This window comes from Mobula hypostoma, chromosome 23 (genome assembly GCF_963921235.1).
Source record: "Mobula hypostoma chromosome 23, sMobHyp1.1, whole genome shotgun sequence".
In the NCBI taxonomy this organism is placed as follows: Eukaryota; Metazoa; Chordata; class Chondrichthyes; order Myliobatiformes; family Myliobatidae; genus Mobula; species Mobula hypostoma.
Genome location: NC_086119.1, coordinates 30,741,017 through 30,761,160, shown reverse-complemented (window position 1 = coordinate 30,761,160; position 20,144 = coordinate 30,741,017). Strand labels below are relative to the sequence as shown.

The following is a 20,144-nucleotide window of genomic DNA, read 5'->3' as shown; positions in this document are numbered from 1 at the left end:
TTTGTGTCTGTAGAATAAAACAGAAAGATATTGGGAAAATATGAAAATTAAAAAAGAACCAAAAGAATTTGTATGTCAGAAATCAGGAAGGCCTTTCCATGTTGGAAGAGTAAGGTTGGTATCTAAAAAAAAAAAATTTTCAAACTTGAAGACCATCTTTATTCCTGGAAAAGTAAGTCTAACTATTTTTAGCCATAAGCAAGAACATGAAATGTGTTTCCACATATAACAGTTGAAGCAATTCACATGGACACACTCTAGGAAAAGCTAGGCTGGCTTTTAGGTGAAGCGAGCTTCCTCCAACTATACGTGCTGCACAAATGCTATACAGCCATACAGGCCATTCAGCCCACCACATCCACTCTGACCAACGGGCACCCATCTAGTATTGATCTCATTTTCCAGAAGTTAGGCAATTCAGTAGTTTGTCTGGACATCTCTTAATGCCATTAACAACTCTGCTTCCATCACACCTTCCAGCAGTGCACTCCAGACACTCATTACATTCCAGGCAGATCCCCTCAAAACCTCTACCACCAAACCCTAAATCTAGGTCCAAAATAGGTAGACAAATTGTGCTAAATAGCTGATTTTTCTGTAGTATTCATGATTTAAATGCATAGTGATAATAAAAATAGTTTAGACTTCAAAATAAACAAGTCAATTAAGCAAAGATAATTACATTCCAGGGAAGATAACGCTAGTTCTGCCACATTTCCAACAGTCCATTGTGGGAGCTATTAGTCCTCTAGAAATGCTGAAAACTAAACTAGAGTGATATCATTTCATCCAGCCAATAATGTCCAAATGCAGTAACAAAAAGAATTAAAAGAAACAAGAAGCAAACAACTTTTACTGAACTTCCACATTTAAAGCCTTCGCAAGTACCCAGAAAAAAAATCTCAGTGGATTATTCTAAAATATGGATATTGTTGTAGAGAAAGCATGACTGCCAATTTTGAGCATACAAAAAGTCTTAAAATTAAAATATATATATGTTTTATTGTCATCTGAGATTGAATAGAATGTGGAAGCAGTTCCAAAATGGAGTAATTGAGGTGAATAGATAGATTTAAGAACTACTTAAGTTCAAGAGTTGAAGAAGATGCAAATTAGGTTGATGAAATACAGTAGATTGGGAGGAACCTCATGGTTAACATGAACACGGGTGTTCAATTAAACTAAAGCACCTATATAATTTTCTACACATAAACGTTAGCCAGAACAACTCGCAAATCCTACTTCTCTAATAATATCACCAGGCTTCATACATTCACCTTATTAAAAAAAGAAACAGACCTCAAATTTAACATTTAATCCCAAAGATACACCCTTGACTATGGCACATTCACTCACTCTATATTAATGCATTGGCTTACATTACATGTACAAGTTGCATACATGAAGAGGTGGGTCACAGACTCCTCCTCACTGCAGTCCTCCCGTGGGCAGTGGGGTGCGGAGACGACGTTCCGGGCGTACAGGAGGGCTCTGACTGGGAGGGCCCCTCTCACCGCCAGCCAGGCGAGGTCTTGGTGCCTGTTGGTTAGATCTGGCGATGAGGCATTTTGCCAGATGAACTGGACAGTCTGCTCAGGGAACCACCCCACTGTGTCCATCACGTCCTTCTCCTGCAGTGCCTGCAGGACACTACGTGCCGACCACTGCCTGATGGCCCTGTGGTCAAAGGCGTTCTCCTGGAAGAACTTTGCTACGCAGGACAGGTATGCCGGCAACGACCAGCTGACTGGGGCGTTGCGCGGGAGTGGGGCCAGACCCATCCTTCGTAGCCAGGGCGACAAGTAGAACCTGGGCACGTAGTGGTACTTGGTGCCCACATACCTGGGCTCTATACACAACCTGATGCAGCCACATACGAAGCTGGCCATCAGGGTGAGGGCGACATTGGGGACGTTCTTGCCCCCGTTGTCCAGGGACTTGTGCATGGCGGTCCGTCTCACCCGCTCCATCTTGGATCCCCAGACGAATCTGAAGACAGCCCGGGTGATTTCCGAGCTGTAGGAGCGGGGGACGGGCCAGACCTGCGCCAAGTACAGCAGCCCTGAGAGCACCTCACACCTGATGACCAGGTTCTTGCCCGTTATCGACAGGGAGTGCCCTCCCCACAGTCCCAGTTTCTGTTTCACCTTGGCAGTCCGCTCCTGCCAGTTCTTGTTGCACGCCTCCGCCCCTCCGAACCAGATCCCCAACACCTTCACGTGGTCAGACCTGATGGTGAAGGGGACGCTGGATCGGTCGGGCCAGTTGCCGAAGAGCATGGCTTCGCTCTTCGTGCGGTTGACCCTGGCCCCCGACGCTAGCTCGAACTGTTCGCGGGTGCCAATCAACCTGCGAACTGACCTCGGATCAGAGCAGAAGACGGTGACGTCGTCCATGTACAGGGAGGTTTTCACTTGGGTCCCACCGCTGCCTGGCAGCGTCACCCCTCTTATGCCCTCATCCCTCCTGATGGCTTCCGCAAAGGGTTCTATGCAGCAGACAAACAAGACAGGGGAGAGGGGACAGCCTTGCCTGACTCGAGACCTGATGGGGAAGCTGTCTGTTTCCCACCCGTTAACCTGGACTGCACTACGGATGTCTGTGTAGAGCAGTCTGATCCAATTCCGGATTCCCTCCCCAAATCCCATTTTGGAGAGCACGTCCGCCATGTACGTGTGCGATATCCTGTCGAAGGCTTTCTCCTGGTCCAAGCTGACCAGGCAGGCGTCCACCGATGGACGGGCTAGTGTCACGGTTTATCCCCAGCAGCTGCGTAACAGAGGACTCTCTGATCTACGGGCTGTTCCCGGGGACACACACGGAGACCAACGTCCGGTGCTGCTGGCAGATCATCAACTCGGTGAAAGATGCTCTTTGGTCGGCCCGAAACTTGATGATCTACCAGCACATGGAGATGTCCGTGGGAGAATGCTGCCGACTGGCACATTCTCGACTGCAGGAGTACGTGCTGAGGGACGCACTGAAACTTGGTGCAGCCACCGCAAGGGCCCGGTGGGGAAGGACCACAGTATAGGTTTCTCCACCCGTGGGAGTGGGAAGGGTCGGAGGGCGGGGAGTATACCCCTCAACAATGAAATGATATGGTAAGCTGAACTACTGGAGTACCACGTGGGTGGCTATAAATACGGATATGTACTGTGTATAATGCAAACGTATGTAAAGGATGAAAAGTTATTGAATGGTTTATTGTACATATTTATTTTTGAATAAAGTATATTTTGAAATAAAAAAAAAAGTTGCATACATGAATATGATCTACTGGTTCTGATAAAACCGCTATCAGTAAGCTAACTGGACACTTCTCAAGACATCAAAGAAAAGTGGCAAATCCAGAAGCAACGACTGGACGATATTAAATTTTAATTTTGAACAAAGGAACAGTGAAGCAATTAATGGTTGAGGCACGAGAAATTAGATATTAGCTACTGGGGAGAAAGGTTAATAAATCAGCAATGCTTTGAATTCAACTTAACTGTGATGTGCTCAGGAAGGCTTCCATGATGTATTGAAAGTAGATGATTCACTAAATTTGCCCCAAAAGAAATCCTCTTGCTACAATGCCCCCTTCCAAAACAAAAATCTTTACCTTAAACCACAAATTTCCTGCGAGGAAAATCAATTAGCTCAAACTATTGCTAACCCTTAATTTGTGGTTAAGGTTCAACATATGCTTACAAACAAAAGACAAGTTGAAGAAATGACCAACCTCGTTTAAAAGGGAGAATATGCTGGTGGGACTCCCCTCAATCAGATCCAAACACCTCTGGTTATCTTGGTAATTGATAAAGGACCACTCTAAACCCTCCGAGGTATATTCTTCCTGAAGAATAGAACAGCAAAAATTGAAATGAAGGAAGTGAGACAGTTAATGTGGAGAATGAATCCTGAGCACCTTATTCTGTTCGTGTAAATTGCTTAATTCGCCACTTACTGGCAGTCTCTCGCTACTTTCCTGTGACTCGTGTAGAATTAATGAAGCTACATTTACCTGCAGTTGATTTAATTGCACAAATAATACCCAAATTAAATTGATCTAAGATTACTGGATTTCGACAGTCTTTCTAAAATTCTGTTGAAATTGTAATCCCAACATGGTGGCCTAACATCCATTGCCTTTTATAGGTTTCAATATCTCTGGGTTTTAAAGGCATTTTCAAGAAGAAATGAAATAGAATATCACTGCAGGTTATTCTCTGCCTTAACAACTAGAGAGATACAAGTTCAACACATCCTTTAAGACTTCCAGCAAGTTATGCTAATTCGTAAATTTTTAATTTCTAGAAAACCAAAATATCAGACCAAGTGCATGCAAAGTAACTACACCATGCTTTGATAACATTACTCCAGAATAAAGTCTCGAATTACCTGCTGTGCCTTAAGATAGTGTGCAACAAAGTGCTGCTGGAGTTTCTCGTTTGCATAGTTAATGCAAAGTTGCTCCAGGTTATTTTGTGGAAATGATTCAAATCCATATACATCTAGAAGACCTACATTAACAAGTTGAGGAACATAAATTATTTAGACCAATGAAAAAAAAACTTGCAACAATTCAGGGCTCAATCTCAAAATGAAAAACACAATTTAATTGGTCACATTAATTTTCCAGGTTTTGCAATTACTTGTTTCTGTACAATATACTACATGTATAATCAAGACATTGAAAAAAGACAAGAAACCCCTATAAAGTGTAACAGTTAATCACTTTTCGTATAATGTCAATAAATGTCATATTACAACCATGGATTCAAATTTATTTTTAGAAAATCACCCTAGAGACAGAAGGTAATCTGATTTATTGAAGGATCATGAATAATTCTTCCTCAGAATGAGCATTGGTTCCATCGATTAATTGCTCAGGTTCACAAGAAGGCAAAGTGAAATTTATTTAATCTACATTCAGAAAGGAAGGGACCAATCAAGGATAGTCAGCAAGGATTTGCTGGTGGGAAGATCCTATCTGATTAATTCAACTGAGCTTTTTTTTTTGAAGAGGAACCATTAATTGGTATTGATGAGGTACAGTTGATTGTAGTTTACATGGAATTTGGTAAAGTTCTTGACAAGGTCTCATGTGGAAGATCAAAAAGGTCAGCAAGTTGGTAACTTGGATCTAAAATTAGCTTGGTAGTAGACCAGAGGAGGTGGTGAAGGGTTGTTTTTGTGCTTAGAGAATGTGACCACTAATGTACCACATTGATCAATGCTGGGATACATGCTGGTCATTATGGTTGATTTAGACAGAAATGTTGGAAGTATGATTGGCGAGTTTGCAGATAAAACAAAAAATTTGAGTTGTTTATAGTGAGGAAGGTAGTCTTATGCCTTTGGCTACAGAGTGACATTGATCAGTTGGTACATTGACCAGAGCAACAGCAGATGGAACTTTATCCTGTTAAATGTCAGGAGATGCATTTGGGGGTGAGGGTGAGGTGGAAATCAAGTAAGGGTAGGACATATACAATGAATGGCAGAGGAATTGAAACCTTGGTGTAAAGCCTCAAGATGCCTGAAGGTGGCAGCACAGGTGGTTAAGATGGTGAAGGTGGCATACAATATAAATAAAACCAACTGCTGGAAGAACTCAGAGGGTTAAACAGTATTTGTATATGGAAATGGGCACTTGATGCTTTAGATCAAGGCATACCATCTGAGCCAAAAAGTCTTAACCCAAAATGTCAACCGTCCATTTCCCCTCCATGGATGCTGCCTGACTCAGTGTGTTCCTTTGCACCAGATTCCAGCATTCACAGTCTCTTGGGTCTCTCCAAGGCACACAAAATGTTTGCCATCATTCATTATGCAATTGGAAAAATGTGATTGCATTGAAGAGGGTGCAGAGAAGATTCAGCAGGACATTTACTGAAGAGAGAATGGATTAGGTGTGTTTTGTTTCCCTTAAAGCTGAGGTGGCTGTGATAGTACCCGATAGAGGGATACAAAATTATGAGAGCCATAGGTAGTATATAGTAAAAATAAATAATAATAAATCTTTCTCATTGTTAGAGATGTCTGAGAACAGAGGGAAGAGATTTAAGGCTTTAAGGCAACATAGAAGAAATTAAGGTGATATAGGAAGTATTTTTTCACCTGTAAGGGTATAGAACGCACAGCCCAAGAAGATGGTGGATCCCAAAACACTGTACTCTAAATGACAAGGACTTGAATTAGCAAGGTACATAAGGCTATGGACCAACTGGTAAATTGGATTAGTATAGATAAATACTTGATGCTCAACATGGATGTGACGGGCCAAAGGGTTTATTTCTCTGCTATAATCACTCTGCTGCTATGACTGTTTTCAATTCAGAAGATTAAAAATAATCTTTTGCTTGTTGTTTTTTAAATCAACTTTGTGATTGGAATACGCTTCACACTTCTAAGAAAAAAAAACAAACTTGCGGAACGAAGCAGCTAACTTTTCTAGATTTAAAGTTTATGAAATGTACCTATAAAATTGGTCCATCCAAAAGAATGTGAACAAATAGAGCCGTTTATAACATTTACCAGCCAGTCAAACAGCCTGTAAAAAAAGACAAACACAAGTACAAATACATCTATTACACCAACATACTTACATATATAACCTTGGCTCAGTTAGCAGTTTTAAACTAAACCAACAAATCTTTCAACTCGGATGAAGCAAATGAGCATAGAGAATTGTTGAAAGAAAATTATTCACTGACATAATGGATTATAAAACTTAGGTTGACCAAACCTTGAGGATCAATGATCTGGCCATTCATGTGAATGTTACAAATTTATTAGTTGTTATCATAATCATTTGAAACTAAATCTACTTTTCAAATATATGAAAAACACCAATTTAATTGGCTCACCTTTATAGCAAGGAAAGAATTATGCATCATATAATTTAAACTACTTCATGTCTAATTTGTCATGTTATAAATGTGAGATTCCGATACAAGATTTCACAAAAAGAAAATAAAATGATCAATTACTCAGTTCATTGATAAAAAATTAAAATTATTTGCTTTTCTTTGAAAAACCTTCTGAGACGGTTTATATTCACTGAAAAGTGGATGGTTTTAAAATCTAATTTTAAAAGCAGATTTGGTGCTGTCTTGCTTTATCCCATGTTCTTTGATATTAGCTAGAGTGCCCATTGTCTGGCTACTACGTGAATTAGTAATACATTGAGACCACTACTTTACTAAATCACCAGGGCACCCGTCATGAAATCATAGGCAAAACAAGTGTAAATTTAAAATATGTTGCAAGTAAAGTTCTACTTGTTATCTTTTCCATTTGGTAAAACTTAAATAAAATAATCTAATACCAACAAACTATATAAATTTTCAAATAAAGATAATGTCACCTACTTTGCATAAATAACTTTGGCTACACAGTCCTTTCTTGTCTCACATTCCATTTTTGAGCATGGTTTTTTAAAGATTTGTTGCTGCCTGCCTGCTTTTATAGTTCGAATTCTGATCTGTTCCAAAAGGACTTCCTCAGAAATTTTCAGCAGATTTGCAGTGGTTGAAAGAAAGCCTGTAAAAATCATGCATTCTGATTAATAACAGACAAAAATGGCAATATAGCAAATTAGCACACACAAAATGCTGGAGGAACTCAGCAGGACAGGCAGCATCAATGGAGACAGTTGATGTCTTGGCCTGAAATGTCAATTGCTTATTCTTTTCCATAGATGCTGAGCTCCTCCGTATTTTGTGCATGCTGCTTTGGATTTCCAGCACCCGCAGACTTTCTTGTGTTTGTAATACAGCCAATTATATAAGGATCATTCCCACTGCTAGTAGGAGAATTCAAAGTTCAAAATCAATTTATTGTCAAAGTACGAATATGTCAATGTGCAGTACATTGTGATTCATTTCTTGCAGACATTTACAGGTAAAAAATACAATAGAAATAATAAAAATCTATACAAAGACTGATCGCCAATCTGCAGAAGACAAATTGTTCAAATAAAGTAAATAATACTGGGAATGTGAGTTGTAGAGTCCTTGAATGAGAGTCCATGCATATTTGTTAAAACAAACCAAATTTTATGCAAGTTTTTGAACCAAATTGTGTTTTATAATTAAAGGACCCAGCAATTACTCAAAAGATATTAAACCTGAAGCCTCAGAATTTCGAAAGATTTTTTTTAAGAAAATCAATAATTGATTGGATTTTTCTTACTCTTAGCTTCTGCCTTGAGATCACAAGGATAAGAGTCATCCACTGGAGAGCTGAACTGCACATTGCCAAGATGCAGAAGACCAACCAAAATCTATTGGAAAAGAAAATAAGTATTAAGAAACAAGTATTGGGAAAAAAACCCAAAAAAAACCAAACAGAATTGGGCAAGTAACACTAACAAATTGATCAAAATTGGCATGTGTGCCTATGACAGTACTTTAAAAAATCTGTTTTAATTACTTGCTCTATTTTTAGATATTGTTAAAGGTAATGTGCAGTAATTGACATTTCAAATCTGAGGGTAGTGAATTCATGTACATTTATGCACAAAAATAATCCAAAAGGAAATCTGACAGGACACTGAAGGAGCACCACATCAGAGATGCTGACTTCAGACAAGAGATTAAATTGTGTCTCTTAAGAGTTTAGCTCCACCAGACTAGAATTTCTCCACTATTACAAGTGATTCCTATTAATACATCAGCACGTGTTTAGTTTAAATAAAATGTTACAGAGAATAATTAATTTTCCAGTGAATCCGATAACCATCAGTGGAGCACTGGAACCGGTGATTTAAAGGAAATACATGAAGTATACATGAAGCCTCAAGTCAGCCATGTGCTGAACCAAATGGATTTGTGCATAGTTGGAAAGTGGATTATCAGTTTTACTCTATTAGCTGTTAAGGAACTGTATATCATCTTTAATAAAGATGGAGTGAACTGCTCATTTAAAACTTGAATTACCAGAATACCTTGAAAAATTTTGCTATAACGTCAAAGGCTGTCACATCAGGAGAGAAAATTTAAATCTAATTTGGCCATTGATGATTTTCATCACTAAATTTACAAAATGAACATGTTTTCTTATAATAAATATGCTACTGTATAAATAATTAAATGATAAATGTTAATAATCTGACAAATAAAATTTCACTCAAGTTAAAGTAGTTAATTACAATGTTCACTTACCCTGAAAACATTAAGTTGTGTGTCGTGATCAATACCCAAATGCAGCATTGCATTTTTGGTTTCATCAAACTGTTTCTCTGCAGGACAAGGAATTGCAGCAATTTTTTGACATTTTCATGGATATCTAAATTATTTCCATTTCTCATACTCATTTCTGACCCCTCAGTACAGCATTTTGTAATTAAACTGACTAAATATTACTTAGAACTATGCTCCAAAAATTACTTGAAAGAGTTAATCCATGTGCAAGATCGACAATTAAAAAGTTATGATATACAAAGGAAAACATCAGCCTTCAAAAAGATGCCTGAAGTGAAGCAATAGTTGTTTAATAAATAGAATTTTAAACATAGAAGCGAGGGGATTCCACAGTAAAAGCAGAGTTCCACCAATTTACTCAGCCCAGAAGCCAAAACTCCAAAGGTTCCAGACTGAATTCCTTCTCTGTGCTAAGTCAGCTGCAATAAGTTGGGGCGGCATTGCAAGTACAACCAGACTCAATGCACCAACTTGTGCAATGGAGGAAAAAAATAATCAATTCAGGACTCCCATTTGATTGTAGTTAGAAATCACAACTGCAAATATCTTCACTCAATACATTTAAGTACAAAGAATAAACATAAGCACGTTAACCCCTTAGCCAAAGGCCTCCTGCATCTTGACAAGAGGTCAAATATAGGACTTGAAAAGAATGGCTTAAAAAAATTAAAAACTTTTTAGTGCTCTGCATTAATGTGGTTATACAAACTTGTACATTTTTGAAAGTGTCAACTGCCTTTCAGAAAATTAAAATGATCTCAGTCCACGTTCAAGTACAGGAATTCAGCTCTAGTATTTGATAGGCTAGTCGAGGCTAGATTAAATATTTATATTCTACAGTTCAATACACAAAATGCAACATCTGATAAGTGTAACATTATAGAGGAATTGTTAACGAAATACTGTAAGTTTGTGTACTTAAGGATTAGTATCTACATTTGTATGCTAGAGTTTAAGAAGCATTGTTGAACTTAGCTTTCAAACTTCTAACCTTCTAAAACCTTCTCAGAATTTGGTAACCAGAAGAACTCTGTGGCTTCAGAAAGACCCCATTCCGATTTCTGTTTCTCAGTGGCTCCTTTCACTATCTGAGGAAACATTTCATAAATAAATTTTGGTTTTCAGATCATTGTTGAATCAGTAGCTTTAGCAGAACACAGGCATGTTACGCAGGGCAGCAAAAAAAATCTCCATTATCTTGCTACCTCTATTATTGTTTCTGACTTATGTCGGTATCTTTCTAACCTTTCACTGTCAGAAACATATACATCAGTTTTGGACTTTACACCTCCAATGTAAACTAGGAAGTATTTATTTAAAAAGAAATATTGCTAATCTGAAGCAAAAAAAAACTACATAAATAGTCAACATACGAGAAAAGAGCAAACAAGTGATTATTTTTATATTCAGAGTCTAAACTACAATGAAATAATAAATCTAGATATGCATAGATGGAATCTTATCCCCTTTTTAAGTTTAAATTCAAGGATAAATACTATAAAAATGAATATTCTTCCTCGGTTATTATATCTTTTCCGTACTCTACCAGTGGAGGTGGATGATAATCAATTCAGGGAATGGGACAAATGGATTTCCCGCTTCATTTGGCAAGGAAGGAAACCTAGAATTCGATATAACACCTTACAGTTAGGGAAGGAAAGAGGAGGTATGGTTCTTCCTTGCCTGAGAAATTATTTTTATGCCTCACAGATAACCCCTCTGTTAAATTGGTGTAATAGGGAATATAAGGCTAGATGGAAGGAAATAGAATTTGGATTAGTTGACAGTTTTCCTCTTCAGGCCTCAATAGCTGACAAAGGATTGATGGCCCAGTTGGAAAAATTTAATAATGCTTGGATAAATCTTACACTAAAAGTATGGCAGAAGGTGGTTAATTCATGTGGAATTAATAACATGCTAAAACTCTTTAGATGGTGTGCATATGATACCAAATTCCTTCCCAACAGAGGAGATAAAAGATTTGAGCTATGGATAAAGAAAGGTCTTACAACCTACCTCTCATTTATAGATAAAAGAGTATTACAAAGTTTCCAAATCCTGCAGGACAAACATGGCCTAGAACATAATGACTTTTTTAGGTACCTTCAAATACGAAACTATGTTAACCAGAGTTGTAGATATACAGACCTATCAACAGTAGAATTAGAATTTTTCAAGATTCTGAATTCGGCTTGCAGTTCAATACCTAGTAAATCAGTTTCTCGCCTATATAATGCACTCTCCCATGCTAAAAATGTAAATACACTGTATATTAAAGAGAAGTGGGAGAAAGAAGCGGGGTTGGTACTTTCAGAGGAGGCTTGGGGGAAAATCTGCAGCTTTCAATGGTCCTCGACTAATTCTTTGACTTGGAGAGAACATTGTTGGAAAAACATTATAAGATACTTCAAGATCCCATATCAGGAAAAATATAAAGATACAAATGTGATGTGTTGGAGAAGGTGCGGCTCCAAGGAGGCAAATCATTTTCATATTTTCTGGGATTGCCCTAAATTAAGTCTATTTTGGGAAGGTATTCATAGAACATTAGTTAAGGTACTTAGGTCCCAGATACCTCTGAACTTTGAGACGCTCTATTTGGGGCATGTATTGTTCCTTGAACAGAAGGAAGATATAAAGTTGCTGCAGGCCCTCTTAGCGGCAAGTAAGAAATCAATCACTAGAAAATGGCTAAATCCAATACCACCTACATTAGAAGATTGGTACGAAATTATCTTGGAAATATTTTAAATGGAAAAGTTGACTTACTCCCTGAGAACTCAAAAAGAAACATTTTATCAAATCTGGAATAAATGGATTGAATATATAACCCCAATGCGAGCAGACTTTAGATGACTCTCCTAATGATTTATATTGCTCTTCTCATCAACACAGTAATATTGCTAACGTAAGCACCCCTAGTCTAAATGTTTGTTGTTTTTTTTGGAAAATAGAGAATTAACACAAGTAAAGGGAAAGATTTGGGAAAGGGATAAAAAAAAAATGAAAAAATTAAGTAAATAAGTACATAGGGATTGGATAATTATGTCTGCAGGCAGGAACAAGCACGAACAAATTGGGATATAAACACCTACAATGGTTGGTATATAGGCTTGTATCAACATTTTGGACCAGTGGAAATGGTCCAGAAGGGTTGTATGGAAACTATTCTTACCATTTTTCTTAACAACTAATTTCATTACTTAGCCTAATAGGTTAGATTTACCACAGTACATAATTATCTATTTAAATGTTTATTTTGCTTTTATATCATCTCAATGTGTACTTAAGAATGTATAAATAATTGTAGTTTTATACATATAAAAAAATGGAAAAGGTTATATGTGTGAAAAAAGTACATGATAATTGTGAACTCCTTATCCAAATAAAAATAAAATTTAAAAAAAAAGAAATAATAAATCTGCGCCTGCTTGCTCAACAGAAGCCACCTTATCTACCAAGTGCTTCCATCACTTTGTTTCGGCTACATAAATGTATCACTGAAAAATTGATGCTATTTTCCTTTTATAATATGAGCTGCAGCAGAATTTAATGATTTATGAAACTTGTCCCATGAATCGATTATTACTGTTTGCTTCCAGTTTGAATTCTAACATATTAGAAGAAGCCACATCGCATGCAATACACCAAAATCCTACCTGATAAAAAATGTGAAAATTTCTTTCATGAGGAGCTTGGTAGGCAACTCGTGTTTTCTCCAATAGGTAAGTTTGCACAGAAGCTCCCTGCAACTGCTGAGATCTGGAAAATAAAGCAAAATGCTGCAAAAAAAGGACTGGAAAAGAAGATGTTTCTCTGTTACTTAATTACAGATTTCCCTAAGCAATTTACATAAAAACTTCAAGAAAAACATTTAACAGTCATTTCTCTCCCAGTACTCTTCTCCCTATCCCCACAACATTCAGAAATATTTGTTGTTAAAAAGGCAGAAGGAAAACTGGGTGATATTTACTGTCCAAGATTATAAGGGGTATTATAATATCACTTACAGATAAGTTTACTGAATTCAACAATTCTTTTTGAATGCTCCTGCACAAGTACTAACTGTGAAAAAAAATTACAGGATGTTGAATAAACACATTCAGTGTTCCAAAAATTACCTGTCTAAATGGAGTTGGATGTACTTTCCAAATCGGCTACTGTTGTGATTCCTTAGCGTGGATGCATTTCCTGTGAAACAGTAAGTGAGATTAGTAACCAGTCACTGCATCATTTTTATGGTTGCCTTGGCAAATCTCATTTCAGTTTCCAAAAGCTGCCTAATTTCATAACATTTTATTAAACAAAATAAAATTGACTGGAAAACATTTAAAATATTCCATGCTACAAATAAGTTCAGCATTAAACACATCCCATATATGATTTTTTTTAATTCGAAAAAAAGAATTAAATATCCATGCATAGCATAATAGCCAGCATGAAACAGTTTGCCAAGATTTTCATTTCAAATTATTTTTCTTTATTTTGTGAATATCCTGATATTTTCATTTCCAAGCCCGTTTTCTTTTTGCGAATTTTTTTGTATTCCTTTTGCCACATCTTTCAAAACTAACCAGCAATCTTATTGTAGTACACATTATCTGACCAGAAAATGAGTAGCTGCCTTCTCCAATATTTACAACACGCTGGACGAACTCAGCAGGTCGGGCAGCATCCGGGGAAATGATCAGTCGACGTTTCGGGCCGGAACCCTTTGTCAGGACTGAAGAAGGAAGGGGCAGAGGCTCTATAAAGAAGGTGGGGTGAGGAGAAGGCTGGTAGGTTCCAGGTGAAAAACCAGTAAGGGGAAAGATAGAGGGGTGGGGGAGGGGAAGCAGGGAGGGGATAGGCAGGAAAGGTGAAGAAGGAATAGGGGAAAACACAATGGGTAGTAGAAGGAGGCGGAACCATGAGGGAAGTGATAGGCAGCTGGGGGAGGGGGTAGAGTGAAATAGGGATAGAGGAAGGGAGGGGGAGGGAATTACCAGAAGTTGGAGAATTCTATGTTCATACCAAGGGGCTGGAGACTACCTAGACAGTATATGAGGTGTTGCTCCTCCAACCTGAGTTTAGCTTCATTATGGCAGTAGAGGAGGCCATGTATGGACATATCCGAATGGGAATGTGAAGCAGAGCTGAAGTGGGTGGCAACCGGGATATCCCGTCTGTTGTGGCGGACGGAGCGGAGGTGCTCGACGAAGCGGTCCCCCAATCTGTATCGGGTTTCACCAACGTAGAGGAGGCCACACCGGATCGACTACTCCAATATTTAAGCAAGTGACATCCTTCAGTAGTCCACTAGGTGGTGCACACACTCAATATAAAATTAGTCAACTACTTTTTCCAATATCTCAAAACAGGGAATTACTTTCTTGTTCTCAGATTGTCTGAGATGATGCTCACCACATTCAGAATGATGTACTTGAATGTTTAGTTTACTGTTTGCTATTTATATAGTTTCAGAAGACACATTAGCTCTTTTGTACTTTTTTAAAATACTGAAATAGATACACTAATACACCACTCACAACACAGAAACAATATTCACAACTTTACGGAGAATAAGGAGCAACAATCAGTAGACATTCTTACACCAAAGACTGATAGCCTTCAAACACTATCATTTCATACAGCTCTATATGATTCTTAGCACATACGTACTCTGCAACATCTGAGAATCTATTCAGCCCTGTAAACAATTAGACTTTGATCCCATATGCTAGAGTAAATAATATTTCATCTGCGCCAATTTTTTAAACATTCAATCTGACATAAGCAACAAGTTTTACTACCAAATGCCTCCATCACTGGATTGGAGTCCAATACTCTCTTTTCTATTCGTTCCACATTTTCTTGGCACTTTATAGAAGTGTTTGAGGCAGCAACTGTGGCAAAGTAATTCATAAGGCAACGCGACGTCCAGGTCTGCAAAAGGGAAATCTTATTAATTAGCTTGACAAAGCTCTGAGAAGCTTTCTATTATGGATCTTGAAAACATTGCTATTATGAACTAGTACTTCTGCTGACATGTGCCTTGGTCATCTTTCTGATGTGTAATTTTAAACAAAGAAAATATGATGAATGCTGGAGCACTTTAGCATTGGTCAGCATACTGGGAGCAGATGAGAGGTAGGAAAACAAATGTGTCAATCCACTACAAAATAAAATAAAATTAGATAATATAATGTCATAATTGTGCCTCACTATCTATACCATGTAGCTAGTTTAGTGAAATCCTACAGCACCCATCAGTTAACTATAATCATTGACATCCATTTTCCAAAAATCATACCCACGCTGGTTAATTCGCTAAGTTATAGGAATTGTTTCTTGGTGGAGCCAACCACCTTACTCATGCTAATGTCTTACCTTTCCAGCACCACTCTCTCCACTGACTATTAGTGATTGGTTAATTGGTTCAATGTGACTCTGTACATTCCTGAAGGCTTGTTCAGCCACCACAAAGATGTGAGGTTTCAATTCCTAAAGAATACAGAGAGTTAACTTTTTGAAAGTTTGTTTTTGTACAAAGCAGTAAAAACTACCCTCTCAAATTATTTTAATAAGGTACTAGTATTAATATGAACCTGCAACTGCTGCTGATGACTATATCCTGGATTCTAACCATTCTTACTACACAAATCAATAAGCTGCAGCTTCTGTATTCTTAATATGCATTGTCCACAAATCAGAAGTTTTCACTCAGCTTTGGGTATTAATCTAAATACGGTCTGATCGCAAATAAATGACCAGAATAAACTGGACACAAATTAAATATTAATGTTCTGTTTATATATGTATAGAATTTGTAATCAAAGATGAATAATGTTATTTGCTTATTGCAGTCAAATAAAGCACAGAAGTGTACTTGAGTTACCTGTGGTCGAGTCACATTGTGGTATTCTTTCATGACCTCAGAGGAATACAAGTTTGGCACAGACTGGAATGGATTTAGACCCACTAATGTACAACCCGCATTAGTGTAAAAAACACCAGCTGCATATCTTGCCTGGAGACATTTTAAAACTAAGAGACATTAAAAAAAAATATTCACAGTTCAATTCATACAAATTGCTTATTAAAAAAATACTGTAATCTAATGCATTATGCACAGTGACTTGTTAATCTGAATGGTTCAGATTTCAACTAAGTAATCCAAACCATTTAGATTATCAAGTCACTGTGCATAACAACCAAGTATCTACAAAAATAACTATTTTCTTTTTAAATACAAGGTCTTGTTTACACTGCAGTTCCATTATAAAAGGCAAGAACTATAGTTATTGGAAGTCTGAAATAAAAACAAAAATTAGAAACATTTGGCAATGACAGGCAACACCTATAAATGGAGAAACAAAGGTTAACATTTCATTTTGATAACTTTTCATTAGAACTAGGGAAAAAAGTTAGAAATAAAACACACTTTAATCTGCAAAGAAAGGGGAGCGGTGGAGAGAACAATGTCTATGGCAGAATGGAGACAAACGGTAAATAAATAGTATAAAGTGGAGCCATTAAGAGAAAAATGATGAAAATTTACCGATTACAACGTGTCTGGAATTGAAAATAGGTGCCATTTTCTGCATTATGCATTAGAGTTCAAGCAACTACTATCTGTTAAATGTGAAAAGATTTCATATTTTTTCCCCGTCCTTTGTTGTGATTTTTTCTTTACACCCCTCCTTATGGGTCAGTTGTAGTTAACAACCCTTTAGCATCGTCCCTCAGCCAGCAGCAATATTTTTTCTGTCATTCATGGTCTCCATCATATAATTACTATTTTTTATTGCCTCTACCTTCCCAGCCACTCACTCTTTTCTGTCACTTAAACTGTTCGATTTTTAAACTTTTCCAACACCTGATGAATGGCCTGAAATATTAACTTTCTCCACTGACATGTCATGGCTTGATGGGCATTTTGAAGTTTTTTTTAAAAATCAGCTTTTGAACCATTTGTCGCAAGTTCCAGACCTCAGAAGTTGGATAAGACACACAGGAGAACATCGCTATAAACTTGTCAAACCAACATATCCCAAAAACAATGTTAAAGGGATCAACCTTTACTTATGCTCATTTTTCAGAAGGTGTCTATCATGGCATTCTAAGTGGCTTATTTCATATTTACTGTTGTACTTCACTCAGGTGTATATGCCCTCCTCTTCCAATACTGCCTTCTGTTCAGCAAATGTTATGCTAAACGTCAATCAGCTTACAAAGTACTTCAGAAGAAACAAAACACCAATTGATTAGATACCTGTGACAGTTGTTACTGGGTTGACTTTAGTCAGATCATCAATCTGGTGCAACTCATCTTCATTAATGAGAAAAGCTTTTATCTCCTCTTTGGCTGCATGAGTCAATGTAGTGTAATCTAGAGTCTTTTGGGAATCTCTGAAGCCATTAGCCTGAAAACAGAATGACAAGACCTTCACCACATACTTCAAGAAAAGCAGCTCTTGTTTAATTTTTCTTGCCAGATAGTATTTCACTTGAGGGACCAGTTTGTTACATTATGGAAGCTCTGCACTTGGTAGGTCATCCTCAAATATGTTGCACACTTAAGCGCATAGAATATGTAGCCTCAGCTTGAAATCACCTGCTTTGTTATTATTGGAATAAACTGGTAAGAGTTCCATTATAAAAGGAGTATATGACATCCCTGGGTGGCAAACAGTTCTGCTTTTATAAAACATCCATAATTCAGAAAATTGACAAATTGACGAGTTCAATTCCTGCCACTGCCTGTAAGGAGTTTATGCATTTTTCCCATGTACGTGAGGGCTTCCTCCAGGTGCTCTGGTTTCCTCCCACAGTCCAAAGACGTACTGACTGGTTGCTTAATTGTCCCGTGGTTAGGATTAAATTGGGCAGTGTTGCTCAAAGGGCTGGAATCACCTGCTCCACACAGTATCACAATAAATAAATAATAAACAGTGTTTTATTTACACTTCTCTTGCATTTGACCTCCCAAAATGCATTACTTCACATTCATCCATCTACCATTTCTCCACCCAAATTCCTAAATGATCCTTCAACAATCTTCCTCATGATCCTCATCTCCAGCAATGTCATCTGCAACCTTACCTAAAATTTTGTCCAAATCATTTAGTTATTACAGTAGTCTCATTACTAATCCTTGTGGAACACTGCTGGTCTCAGAGTTCCAGTCAGAGAAAAAAATCTTCTCCATAACAATCCTCTATCTTCTATAACCAACCCAGTTTTATGCACAACTTACCCTGTGACTCAAACTTCTTGACCAACCTATCGTAAGGGACCTTGTGAAAAGCTTTCCTAAAGTCCATGTAGATAACATCCACCACCCTACCTTCAATCACCTTCATCATGTCCTCAATAAAATTTGTGAGCATGACCTCCCTCGCAAAAAGCCCTGCGGACAATTCCTAATAAGCCCATGCTTTTCTAAATGCAAGTGAATTCTATCCCAAAGAATCTTCTCCAATAATTTCCTTACCACTGATCCAAGGCTACTGCCCTATGATTTTCTGAATTTTCCATTACCTCTCTTGTGCAAAAGAACATTACTGGCTATTCTCTCATTTTTTGGGACCTTGTCTGCAGCTGAAGATAACAACATTTTGTCGAGGCCCAAGCATTCTCCTTTCTTGGTATTCTGGGATAGTTCACTGCCCTGGGAATTTATCCACCTTAACATTTTCAAAGACACCCAACTAATATCTAATATCCTCTTTTGTATCTCAACAAGCCTTAAAATATCAACATATGATTCCCTGATCTCACCATCATCCATATCCTTCTCCTTATTGAAAGCTGATTCCACTTATTTAAGAACTCATCCACTTAATCAGCACCCACACATAAATTCCCTCTTTTGTTCTTGAGAGGGCTGCCTTTTTACCCCTTGCTCTTAATAAGCATAGTAAATGCTTTGGGATTCTCCTTAAACCTGTTTGCCAAGGACTTTCCATGGCCACCTCTACCCCTCCCAATTAAAAAAATTACTGCTTCCTTTATATTCCTCATGGAATATTAACGAATCTTATCACCAGAACCACTCCATGTCCCTTTTGTTGGCCTTTCATTCCAAATTGCAGCTGATCCAAAAATCACTAGTCAAAAAGTGTTCTTGATTAATGACACATGCAAAAAAAATTCTACTGCATAAAACCGATAAGAACACTTGTCTGTAATGCTCCATCTTCCTCCAGATATACAATCTTTTACTTTCCTTTGACATTAACCAAACTCTTCAACCCTACCTCTATCACTTCCTAGGTTCTTAGCCACATCCCACAAATCATAGGCTTAATAACATCTTGCCCAATATCACCACCACCCATGCAAACAGCCCAACAGGAAATAAAAACACTGCCTTAAGTCCAAGTATGCATGAGTGTAGTAGAAATGTCAGTTACAAAGAATCCCATTGATTTTGCTCTTTGCTGGACCCATATATTTTTTCCATCATGGTCACAGCATTACCAATTAAACCTTTCTGTAACAATGGGATCTTCATCTTGCACAATATAGTGCAGAGAGTCATTTGACACACATCAAGTCTTGTTTGGAACCTTCTTTTGCTCAATACACAGTTTAAATTAATCTGTACTGTTCTAACATTTTCTCAATACTCCCATTGGTCAATTATGTATAGCTAACCTGTTTGCTGCAATACCTGTTGCTCAAATTTATTTTATTAACTGTACTTGAAACTACTAATTGATTCTACATTTTGGAACTAAATACAAAACATTCTTAATGTTCATTTGAACTGCATTGAATCAGAATCAGTTTTATTATCACCGGCATGTGTCGTGAAATTTTTTAACTTGGCAGCAGCAGTTGAACGCAATACATAATATAGAAGAAAAAAATATAATAAATAGATGAGTAAATAAGTAAATCAATTACAGTATATGTATATTGAATAGATTAAAAATCATGCAAAAAAACCCCCAGAAATAATAT

The 20,144-nt window shown here is 37.5% G+C and overlaps 1 protein-coding gene across 4 annotated transcripts in view; it reads right to left on the bottom strand.

The window, feature by feature from the left end:
• Positions 1 to 20,144, bottom strand: part of LOC134336738 (unconventional myosin-XIX) — a 61,289-nt gene that overhangs the window by 36,469 nt on the left and 4,676 nt on the right. For 2 of the 4 annotated variants that reach the window (XR_010015874.1, XM_063031152.1), the window contains exons 2-14: positions 17,449 to 17,599; positions 16,072 to 16,220; positions 15,564 to 15,677; positions 14,987 to 15,119; positions 13,316 to 13,385; positions 12,854 to 12,956; positions 10,186 to 10,282; positions 9,156 to 9,232; positions 8,185 to 8,275; positions 7,362 to 7,533; positions 6,468 to 6,541; positions 4,387 to 4,508; positions 3,728 to 3,841 (exon numbers count right to left, since the gene is read on the bottom strand). Coding sequence is in view for 3 of the 4 variants with exons in the window: in XM_063031152.1 (XP_062887222.1) it covers positions 3,728 to 3,841; positions 4,387 to 4,508; positions 6,468 to 6,541; positions 7,362 to 7,533; positions 8,185 to 8,275; positions 9,156 to 9,232; positions 10,186 to 10,282; positions 12,854 to 12,956; positions 13,316 to 13,385; positions 14,987 to 15,119; positions 15,564 to 15,677; positions 16,072 to 16,220; positions 17,449 to 17,599 (1,467 nt within the window). In the remaining variant the exon portion in view is untranslated. Of the gene's footprint in view, positions 1 to 3,727; positions 3,842 to 4,386; positions 4,509 to 6,467; positions 6,542 to 7,361; positions 7,534 to 8,184; positions 8,276 to 9,155; positions 9,233 to 10,185; positions 10,283 to 12,853; positions 12,957 to 13,315; positions 13,386 to 14,225; positions 14,907 to 14,986; positions 15,120 to 15,563; positions 15,678 to 16,071; positions 16,221 to 17,448; positions 17,600 to 20,144 lie in introns of those variants that run through there. The other 2 variants (XM_063031153.1, XM_063031155.1) reach the window with 2 other exon arrangements.